The sequence below is a fragment of the Microtus oregoni genome, unplaced genomic scaffold, assembly GCF_018167655.1.
Source record: "Microtus oregoni isolate MIOR12 unplaced genomic scaffold, Mior012 000018F_ref0000195, whole genome shotgun sequence".
In the NCBI taxonomy this organism is placed as follows: domain Eukaryota; kingdom Metazoa; phylum Chordata; class Mammalia; order Rodentia; family Cricetidae; genus Microtus; species Microtus oregoni.
The window spans coordinates 20,666,571-20,678,112 of NW_024543077.1; the positions used below are offsets into that span (position 1 = coordinate 20,666,571).

Here is an 11,542-nt window from a genome sequence, read left to right on the forward strand (position 1 = left end):
TGGAAATGTATGGGGTTTTCATATGAAGGCTTTCCTTTAAATCTTACTTATTTGAGTTAGTAGCCTATATTATCCACAGATGACCTTACTATTTTTCTTTAGACTTCAAGGTACATTTTCTTTTAAAACTCTGGTTAACACTGATTAATCATGTCCTTGATCCTTCTACTGAAAACATTCTGGTGAACACTAACTCACATCTCTAAATACATTGTACGTCCCCAAACTGATTATTTACACCATTTTTATACAAAATTTCATTAAGACCTAGCTAGTATACAGGTACTTTTTTTAAAAGCTAAATAACTACTTTACAAGTGTTCCTAACACTGCAATATGATATGCTACCACTTCCCGGTAACTTTCTGAATACTAAGCCATATATGTACATACCAGCAGACAGAAACTAATCTATGTAGCTTACAAATGTTCAAGCATCTCTATCTATCCATGGGCTTAGTGTTTTCTTAGGCTTCTCCATCTGAGCAGCTACTTTAAAGTTTCTTTGTTGAGTCCAGTGCCTCATCAAACAGATGTTAGAGTAGAATTTATGAAATGCATGAATGTTTAGGCTGATAAATATTCCAGACATGAAAAAAATCTTATGGCTGTTAAAGAAATATAGTACTTTAAAAGATTTAAAAATGACTATTTCCTGAATATGTTTTTTTCTCCAAACATTAGACCAAAGTGAATTGTTTACAAAAATTTATTCATACAAATTTTACACGCTTTATATAACAGTTATCAAAGACCTAATTATAGATATTATGTGTGTAATAATGCTTGGGTTAATATGTTTTTATAATCAGATGCACACAAAATAAGAGTTTCAAGACTAACATCTACCTATATCATCACTATATCATAAATCTGCTCCAGGTTAATAAGGCTCTTGGCATTTCTAAAAAGTATACAAAAGGTTAAATTGGGTGATCACTGTAAAATGCTTGCCACTAGCCACGTGAACACTAAGTTAGACTTCATAAAGAAAAGGTTCACTAGAGCCTTGTTTCACCACTAACAGCTGACACAAATACAGAAAAGTCTGCCCATTATTCAAGAAACAAATAATTAAGACTAAAACGCAAGCCGATGTGTTGCAGCATTGTAGGGCCACTAAATAGCCATCTGTGAATCGTGGCGATTTAAAAGGCAAAGAAAGGCACTAAAGCTGCAAACTGCATCCCGGGTCACATTGCCTGAGGAGACTGCAGAAATAAAGATTGATCCTGTAGCCGGACACAGGCTGAGATCAAATGCCTGCTTTCTCTGTTTGCAATGTGATCACGGGACAGCATCCATCCACCCGCCTGGGAATGCAAATACAGTTCTGTTTTTTTAGATGCCTGACTTCATACTAACCAAATCTGTACAGGAAAAATGAAAAGTACTTTAAACTTTACAAACTAATGGGTTTTTTTTTTCTGTTTTCTGTTTTTGTTTTTGTTTTTTTTTATTTTTTGAAAATTTGTACCTAAAATTTGGAGACTTGCTGGTTTGTTGTTGCTTGATCTGGTTACTGGGTGAAGGTTCTTTTGTTTATGAAGATTACTCCACATATGTTCAAGAAATTGACAAGAAACAGACATGCTTTCTTTAGCCAAGACAGGATACAAGAGTGGGTGTGGGACCCTGCTTACCCCACTCTTGACCAGAGATATAAGATAGTACTCATACATATGAAGATGGGGTTTAAATGATTTATCAGTTAGTCAAACTGAGCAATATTGGAACACTACACATTCTAATATGACAAAGATTGGTTTTATGAAACAATTTTACTAAGCAATAAGCCATAATGTAGAAAAATACATTTTACCTACAAACTCAATAAACAAGAAACAAAAGGTTCATATTTAGTGCATAATTACTTCGTGGTAGCTACACAGGGGTTCCTAAACTTCACAGTCACTCTTGCATCAAACAACAACAAAAAATGAGTAGCATTCACAAACTTAAGAGAAGTGAAAATGGCAAATGATTCTTAAACAATGCAGGAGGGTAGGGGTAGAAAGGAGAGTTCTCCAGAAAAACCACAAAGAACAGGGGTGGCTTCTACAGAATAGGATTCAAAGAGGGGGATCCTGGCCATTTCACAAAATGAGAAGCATGGACAGCACTGGAGAAAAACACATTGTACTTTGCACTCGATTCCAGTATCCAGCACCCAACTTGTCAGGCAGTGGAACCTACAAAGGGGATGGACTTGCCCCCAGATTCTCAGACCTGGGGCAGTTCTCAAACCAGTCCCTCTGCAGAGTCTTCCTCTGCCACCCACGCTCTGCCTCCTCCAATCCGCCTCTATTTCTTTCACCTTGTTCCAATTGCCCTAACCTTGGGATAGTCGGTTCCCTGGAGAATCAGGAAGTACAGAAAAGAGAGCTTTATCTCCAAGCCGATCTCCTCTGTACAATTCCTCAACTTTTCTCCCAGGGAATGACGTAAATTCTGGGGAGAAGCACAATTTGGATCGAGCTGTTGTTTAATTAGAATTTCCTTCTGGGCTGAGAGTCTGAGGAGAGACAAATACACATAAAAGGAGAATCAAAGAAAGCCAAAGTGTTGGAATTGCCCGCAGCCAATGGGACAAAGCCCCTTTGAGTTAGTTAGGCTGGGATTCAAGCAGCCTGCCCCAGAGACTCACAGGGAAAGGAAGCCCTTCAGCAATTTCCCCAGTCATTACCTCAGAATTCCCCTGGAGCAGGGCATCATTGTTTTTTGTACAGTAGCAAACGGCCATTTTTGGTACCTTCAGGCCTGTTGTGGATAAAAATACTATCCTTTAATTCCAGTTTACAAAAATAGGAGTAATATTCAAAACGATGATTGTCTATTTTTTCTATTCATTTTGTATAAAAACATAAACAGCTCAGGCGAATTTTCAATCCTTGTGCACGCTTAAGAATTGCTCTCTGTTATACTTATATATATTCTTAATATATATTTATAATATATATCAATAATTGGTCCACAAAGTATATCTGTGCATTCTCTAGTGCTTCGTAAAAAGAAAAACAATATTATTATCAAAATAGTCATTTAATGGCTTTACTTCATACATAAATACATGTTTGGAAAGAACACATGAGCGATGACTGGTCAGTCAGTTTGGAAAACGAATTTTCATGTTATACACACCGTAGCTGGCAACTCATCGCTACAAGTACGCTATTCGGCGTCCTTTGTTTTTAACCCTCTGTTTATACCTTTTCCCTAGCACGGCCGCCAAGTATTTCTTAACAGCCATTTGTTTTCGGTAACGGCTGTAGCTATCGGTGAAGATGCCGTCCGAGTGGCGCTTGGTAAGGGGTGCCCGGTCGTCCGCTGCGCCGCCGCCTAGATTCTCCCTGCAAGGAGGGGGGCGGGGCAGGAGATACGTTGAGTGTGTGCGAAAGAAACGAGTGTGCCCTACCCCCACGCTGGAGCCTACGGGATTGTGAACTTCCCTGCGCAGCCCTACTCTGCCGCACCCCAGCTGACGGGAATATTGTGACAGAGACCCGGGGGACCCTCCTTCCCACCCACAGTTTCCTAGCTGTGGAAACACGCTGCAGGACTTCTACGACCGGGACCCTTTCAGATCTTTCCAGATATTTCTGAAGCATCCCGGGCGTCCAGAGAGTGCTCGCTCTTTAATCTTTTCTCCAAAGGTTGCTTCTCAAGATTACATTATCACTATTTCTAGCTAAATTGTACCTTTCCACTACCGGACATACAAAGGTTGCTAAAGGCCTCACTGGCTCCTGCTAAATTATCGATCCCACAAATCTAGACAAACACGGATACTCCTCTCTCTTTGCCTACGTTAAGTTGAAAAAAAAAAGTGATAGTGATATAAAGCGACAGGCTGTAGGCAATATTTTTCACCGCATGAATTATTCATGGTTAAAATTTAATCGGCTTCCCCGTGGGCTTTATTTAAATGTTGCCTTCTGCTGACACATGCAAGACCTTAGCTCTTGGTTTGTCTGGCCGGAGCAAAAACAGTTTCTTTCAAGTATCTAAACTGGGGACTTTGTGCCTTAGGTTTGCCTTCATAGTAAACGTGATGCCAAATTATGGCAAGCGCTTTCACGAACCTCGAGGGTTTTGAACGACTGGTAAGGGGGCCATTTGATTTAACTTGTTCTCATTCAACAAGGATCCAAACCCCAATTTTCCTACCCTCTTTCTCTCTCACGGGGTCTCTGGCTCTTAAGTTTAAAAGCCCAACTTCTAGATCTTCGCCCGAGGCTGGTAGTTTCCACCTACACGCCAGGACGCAGACACACCCTCCCGCGCACAGGCGCTCTGGAGCGCAGAAACGTACAAGATATGCCCCGCCCTCCCCACCCGCTCTCAGTATTGTCACCCAGCCTGGCGCGCTCCTCACCCGCGGATTAACTCTGTCACAAACTCTTACCCCACGCCCCTGGTCACGACCGACTGCAAGTACTTCCTGGCGGACAGCTGGTCCAAGACTTTGCGGTAGGCTTCGTTAAGGATCTCGCGGGCGACATCTCTAACGGGGAGACAAAGTATGAGACCTGGGTCACTCACTGCCTCGGTTTTTCAAGTGACAACCAAGGTCCCCACTTGCTGGGCTTTCGAGGAGGATGACCGGACAACTACTAGAGACACAGGACCTGAAGTTACTTTGGGAAGTTCCCGGGGATAAATCTAAGATAGGATTTAGTCCTGGCCCCTGGGGTGACCTGAGAGCGCCCCACCTACGGAGTTGCACACTCTCGGACACCTCTCAGGCCGCAGTTTTCAGTCCGTGATGCGGCCTCAGGTTCACAGGGATCTGTCTGCTAATTTTCTGGATTCACCCAGATAGAAGGGAGACTTAGACTTTCATAGGAAGACCCTACTTTTAGAGCAACTATCGGGTTCCCTCCGTCCTCTCCCCCCCTCCCCCGTCAGGTCAGGCGGAAGTCGGGCGGGTTTCTACCTCCTGTCCGCAGGATAGTAGAGGGCATAGGCATCACGCAGCGCGGAGGCGGGGCTCCCTACGCCCGGGGGGTCCCAGTCGTAGAAGTCCTGCAGCGGGTTCCCGTCCTGGTCGTAAGCCTCATCTTCTGGCCTGTGGGATAGCCAGAAGGAGAGTCAAAAGTACCTCTCCCAGTTCTGCCAGGTCCCAAGAATTTATTTTCTTTCTTCGTTATGGCCTCCCACGAAGAATTGTCCTTTCTTCTAGAACAGTCCTAGGGACGAGGTAAGGGAACTACACCGCAGCAGCAGTTCCTACTTCACAAGGAAATTCGCTCATGTCTCTTCAAGCGGATCAATGATCCCAAGAGAACTGAACAACCGTGTAGACCCCAATACCTGGCCAAGTGAAAGGCCAGCCCTCTCCCCACCAAGTAGCATTTAGAACGCACCAGAAAGATCCTAAGAGATGATATGAGCCAAGGCAGTTAGACCCAGAGCAGAATGGAAGGAGGGTGATTGGGTAGGTAGGATTCAGGAGGCCACCTCTGGCAGCAGCCACCCCCATCCAAGCCGTCCAACCCAGGGGAGCCCTTCCCTGCGCGGATGTAGGTCACAGAGAACCTCCGACTTCTATTTTGGGCTGGAGAGAATCTGCTAGGAACATGAATAATAGATGCCCCTAAACTTAGCTAGTTTGGCTCATTCTGTGGTGTGGCGGAGTGCTCCAGTGCCTATCACCCAGGAAAAGTGCTAGGCACACGGAACTTTGAGAATAGACCGAAGTGAAAGGAAGAGGGCTTTCGAGTCCATTAAACAAAGAGTTTCTGCTGATCTATTAGCAACAGAGCGGAGGCTGGATTCCATCTCAACTCCAGAGCGCAAGGGAAGGGGTCGATTAGGGACTGACATTCCGTAGGTATCCAGGGATCTCAGGCTCCTCACATATCACCTTCACGCCCGACAGAGGACAGGCAGAGGAGAACAAAAAATGCAAAGCCCAGTGGCTTTTGGCCCTTGGAGATACGCGGAATATAACAGGGACAAATGACATTGCCCAGGCAGAGTCCCGTCGTACTTGGGTCGCTCTATTGCCTTTTCGCCCTCCCTGGAGAGACCAGAGTCGGGTGAGATCCTCCGCACAGCGCACATCCAAGCTCCTACCTCCCGGTATGCCCCCAGACCCTGAACTAGGCTCTTTCTAGCCACCCACTGCTCTTCTGGGCGCCCACATGCAGGCGCCCTCATAAAGAAGAGAGAGGATTCCTGTCTGCCAGTACATCAATGGGCAGATGCTCCGCAAAGGCAGAGGTTCTTGGGCGCGGCTACAAGAATCAGCTCGTCGCCGCGTGCTCCTGACTGTCCTGAGTGCCACCCGCACCCATGTAAGGCGTACCCACGCATTTCCACTGTCCCGCATACAAGTAGTGGGCTCTGGGGCTGAAGTAGGGAACCCGGGCGGCGCCGCACAATTAGAAGCAGAAGCCAAGACAAAAATCAGGTTTTCTGCATCCCCAAGTGGGCTAGGTTGTCCTCCCAACCCCTCCAGCCTGCTGTTTTTCTCTCCTTCGCATCCGTTTCTTCCCCCTCCCTCGCTGTCTCCTTGGGTTTCCGTCTCTCAAGTAGCTTTTCCTTAACCTTGGCTGACCAAGACCCCCACCCCTAAGACGTTTAGGGCTCAAACTCTAGTTGAAAAGGACTCATTTGAAAGAAACCTGTTCCAGTAGAAAAGAATTCGAATGAGACAACAGGAAGGGCGGAGGAGCGAGAGACCCCGCCCCAATAGTCCAGAATGGGCAGTAACAAAGCAAAGTGGAGCGAGCTTCACTCTCAGCCCCGAGCTTTGCTCTGGGAGCGGAAGTTCTCCAACTCACCCTAAGAAAAGGTAGAAGCCTAGCGGAGAGAGGCACCTTGACCCCTCCTTTGGACTAATTGGAGGAGGGAAGGTTTCTACAAGGGTCGGAAACTCACTCTCTTTATGTGGGTTTTTGGGCTCCACTGGTGAGGAGGGAGTGAGGCTGGCTATACGAGAGCTTCCTTGATCAGACCAGCCCCCTCCAACCCGCCACCCCGGCTTAGCTAGGGACCTGGTACCTTACCAAAGGTTATAGAAATGCCCTGTCTGCGCAGGAAGCTATGCTTAGCAGCGTGCGATCCAGAACTGTAGGGAGGCGACCGGGAAGTGGTGTCTGCCGAAAGGAAAATCTAGCTCAGCCTATGCTAGCACCTACCTGATTCCAGGAAAACGGAGTCCAGCGGCGGCGGGTGAGCAGGAGACGCTGCTATGCATTATTATCCCGTAGACCAGCAAGGCCAGCCTCACTCCGCTGCACATTGTCATTCTACAAAGCAGGAGGGAAAAAGAAAGGGCACGCAGTAAGTGAGATTGCCCCTGGTTTTCCACCTTCTAACCTCAAAAAACTCCTGGGAGCTGGGGGAGCCAGAGAAGCTGTGGCTCCTTGTGTTCAACGCCACTTAGCCACGCTGGAGCGTCTGACCACTTCTCCCTTGGTATAATTCGAAAAAATAGCTATGTGTGTGTACCCAGTAACTAGCCAGATCTTGAACTAAAGAAGGCTAACTCGTACACTGATATTGCTGCGAGCACGCGGGAGAGAGCCTATAGTAAATTGAATCGGTTAGTATGGTAAAAGCCCCCCTCCCCCCTACTATTTGACTCTTACCGCTGCAAGGAGAGTGTTGGCTGCCAAGTAGGACGGAGGGCAAAGGGCTCCTTTGAGTTTCCGGGCTGGAATCACAACCCGAGAGGCATCACTCACTGTCTGGCACTGGTGTCTGGAGAGAAGCCGCGGGAATTAGCTGGAGGAGCTGGGGGGGACTTGTTTGCCGAGGCAAAAATTCCGCTCAAAACTTTGTAGACGCACAGAATTAGGAAGGAGCGTGACACTGAAGGAAGTGGGCGAGAAGAGAGATGTAGAAGACAGAGTAGGCGAGCAGCCAAAGGGAGGGGGAGCAGAATGGCCTTAAGTCCGCCTGGGGAAAGAAACTAGTGGGTAAGAAAAAGAAGGAAAGTCAAGGAAGAAGGGAGGATAGGAAAGGAGAGGGCTAGCCCAGGCTGCCAGCCTCTGTGGGAGATGATCCGGCAGCTTGCAAGAGTCAGAGGCACCTTCTCTGTTCCGAGGTCTCAGGCTGCGTCTGAAGATGGGTCTTCTGCTGATGCTGACAGAGGTGGCTGGCCTTCTGCTCGTATTTATAGATGCAGTTAATAAAAAAAGCTACCCGTATATGGTTTCAAGAGACACCTCTTTGTCAACATCTGTCTGCAGTTGCCTTCAAGTACAGAATATTTTGGTTGCACTGTAGTGCTCCGATTTTTATTCATGATATGACTTCCTTTTTTTTTTCTCAGTCACGTAATGATCCGGTATCAGTAAAAGACGTCAGCATCCTAGTCCCTCAAGGAACATATTAACTATTCTGTGCTGTCCTCCAGGATGATAAGATCCGGAGTCATCAGCTTCTCATAAACACCTTTCACTCGCACAATCCAATTTTTAAGAAGTTCAATTATTTTGATGGTTTTCGATTTCACCCATTTCTCAAAGACAAGTGAAGAATTCGTGGAATTTATGGGATGGTGAAGTCATGTTTTTATTGCGTCTCTTCTTTATACTTTTTACTCAAGCCCCATTGAGGACAACTCTGATCTTTAGAATTAAATACCATCAAGCTCTCCCATTAATAAATTTAATTTCGATCTCTTTAATTTCTTGCTTGTGCTTTTTCAGATGGGCAATTAAATGTGGAAGTCGTTTTGCGTTTGAAAGGGAAGTCTTAGACGATTTTCAGTAACTATCTAATGAGTCTGGCTGTGTTGACAGTCTGTCTCTGAGTAGATTGATGAGAAGGGAAGGCAGCCTTGGGAGCAAAGCCTGTGGCGCTGTCCAGGCTCTGGGTGCTGAACTGTTGGGCGCAGATGCTACAAGCACTGAAAATTGCCACTGGTTTAATTTTCACCACAGTCTCTAAATCTGAAGGTTTGACAGTGGTGTTCTTACTGTGGCAATTCATTGTCTAAATCGCCCTGCTGTTCAGATCCATCTCCCTTTGCATCCTGTGTCCACAAATATCCCAATGCTCAGAACCTTCTTAATCCCTGCCTTAGATTTCTGTGCGGAGCTTTTTCTTCATAGTTAGTCCTTGTATTTGGATTTCAACCTTCCTTGTTTGCACACTTTCACAACCTTTGTGGTTCTTACTGATTTTAAAAAATGAAACCATGGTGTTGTGTTTTCTGCAAGAACTGAAATTTTAAGAATGTGAGAGTGAGAAATGCGTGCCCTACGCTTCTCTCACAAGTTGAATTCTGTTTAGGGAAATATAGACTGGGAAGGCAGGAGGATTCCTAGCCCAAGTTTTCTTGGTGAAGATTGCTACCAGGAACACTTACCTGGGAATAGTTAATATTTTTAACTAAAAAATTAAATGGGAAGAAGAAAGCAATAAGGAAAGACCACATCCACCAGGAACTTTATGAGCCCCTGCGTAATTCCAGATTAGCAACTTTCTGGTCTACAAAGATCTTGAGTGTCTTTCTTTTCAAAAGGAATAGAAGCATCAATAACCATTAGTGTGCATTTTAACTATTTGGATCTTATACACACAAAAATTAGAGGAAATTACAATTAAGTAGGAGTGTTTCCTGTTAGTGTGATTTTGGATTAGTGTCTAAATATGCCAGTCTGTATACTTTTTCAAAGGCATAGGGCAAAAATGAATCACTCATCTTTAATGCTATTTCCACTTTTTGAGATTTATTTCTTCCTCCATGAATCAAACTTTCTCCTTATTTCCTAGCTATGAATGATCCAAAGCTGCCTGTTTTCTCTTAGTTTCCATCTAGCCTTAGATAGCCTACTTTCAACAAACTACTTCTTTGTGGGAGACGATTCATTTCTCTCTGTATTGTGTTACATCTGTCTGCAGGAGTGCCTATATTACATGCTTGGTGGCTGCCTTCCCTAACCCTTACACAAAGAGCCTGCAGTGAATAAGAAGGATAATCCAGCAGCGCAGCCTTTCTTAACAAACTTGCCCAGAGCTATTGCCTACATTGGCTTTTCCTGACTTCTAGCTCTCTGCAAGTCAAAGGTGAACTGCATTAAAATCCTCACTTTTGCCTCCCACTTGAATTCTGAAATGAGTTCAATCTGGAAAAATATTTTAAAATCTCCAAGATTACTTGTTTAAAATTCACTGCTCAATGCCCAACTTTAGTCAAGAGAGCCACCGTGTGGGGAGTTTTGTTGACTTCAAGATCTGCTAAAGGAGGAAACCACAAACAGGATAAATAAGCAAGCCTTGAAGTGTATCAGTTCACTGGGCTTGTGCCAGTCTTCTTCACTGAGCCTGGGTACCCTCAGGAGTTACTCTGAGCCCAACACCTCAAAATCACATGAGTCAAGGTTGATTCTACTCACTATAGTGAAAAATTCGGTAGAGAGTTTGAGATTATTGATGGATAAACTCCAGAGACCTTGTCTCTCTGTGTGCCATCAAAAGCCTACCTAGCCCTGCCCAGTAGTGATCCAAGGGCTAAAACTTTCAAGCCTAAACAGGCTCATTTCTGCAGATAATTTTGTGGCCAATAGTCATCTTTATTTAGAAGAGATTTGCCTGTGGAAATCAGGGAAGCATTCCAAATATTGAGAGATCTGGCCTTTGGTCAGAAATATTTGGAGAAAAGTAGAAAGCTGAACCCTTGGTTAATGAGAAATGAGGGAGGATATGAGAGAGAAAATGAGAAGCTGTGGGCTGAGGTTCTGAGAGCTGTGTAAATTTGGAACTGCATCCCACTTGGTCAAATCCATTTACTGGAACCCTCTTTACTTGAGTGGAGGGTGATGTCTCAAAGACCAAGGGTGGCTCCCTAACTACTACTCACAAGAGCTAATCTCAGGAATGGTATGTCTCTAGAAGGCTTTTGAGTTTGGAGTTTTGAACCTACGTGCACTAAGCAACCATCGGCCATAAAATAGTCAAGAAAGCTTCCTACCCAACATGGTCCACACTGACTGGTTGCCAGCAAAGACTGGGTAGGAGACCAAAGTCTGGCTTATAGACTTGTTAACTAGGCATACACCTGGCAACTTGGACTGAAACACAGGAAGGAGCCCAAGCACAAACTCAAGGGACCCTCAACTAAACAGCTGTTTCTGAGAAGAATAGGGAAAAGGAGAGGAGACTATGGAAGGGGAAAGGTTTTTTATTTTATTTTGTTTTTTTAACCCAATTTCTATCCCAAATGGATTTTGTATCCTCCTATGAGTGACTCTGTAAAGAATATGAAGAATTTCCAGATATTCTATATATAATTGCAAATGGGGAAGTTGTCAAACTTTCTAGTTAGATAACAAAGGAATGGAAAACCTTCTCTCCAGCATCCATATTCATTCCTCTTCATCCTCACAGTTTGGGAGATTTCCCAGGCTGGCCATTTCTCTCCAGACTATGAAACCCAGGAATGTTACATTAGCAATCATATTATCATAGAAAAGATGGAAGAGTCTAGAAATCTTCAAATACAAGCTCTCATCATTATCCTCCAACAGGCATTGACTTAAGGTACCTGAATCTAGGTACCCTGCCCCACTGACCTACCTGGAAA

The 11,542-nt window shown here is 44.8% G+C and overlaps 1 protein-coding gene across 2 annotated transcripts; it reads right to left on the reverse strand.

Moving 5' to 3' along the window:
* Positions 1-715: 715 nt before the first annotated feature.
* On the reverse strand, positions 716-8,293 carry LOC121458621 (pituitary adenylate cyclase-activating polypeptide). Of its 2 annotated transcripts, XM_041667937.1 has the most exons (5): positions 7,599-8,293; positions 7,146-7,256; positions 4,937-5,068; positions 4,406-4,504; positions 716-3,350 (listed from the first exon to the last, which is right to left on the reverse strand). In XM_041667937.1, exons 2-5 carry the CDS (start codon positions 7,253-7,255, stop codon positions 3,161-3,163), a joined length of 531 nt encoding a protein of 176 aa, XP_041523871.1. In that variant the 5' UTR covers position 7,256; positions 7,599-8,293; the 3' UTR covers positions 716-3,160. The 2 variants fall into 2 exon arrangements, with proteins under 2 accessions (XP_041523871.1, XP_041523872.1); XM_041667938.1 differs by lacking the exons at positions 7,146-7,256; positions 7,599-8,293 and adding an exon at positions 6,311-6,464.
* Positions 8,294-11,542: the final 3,249 nt, after the last annotated feature.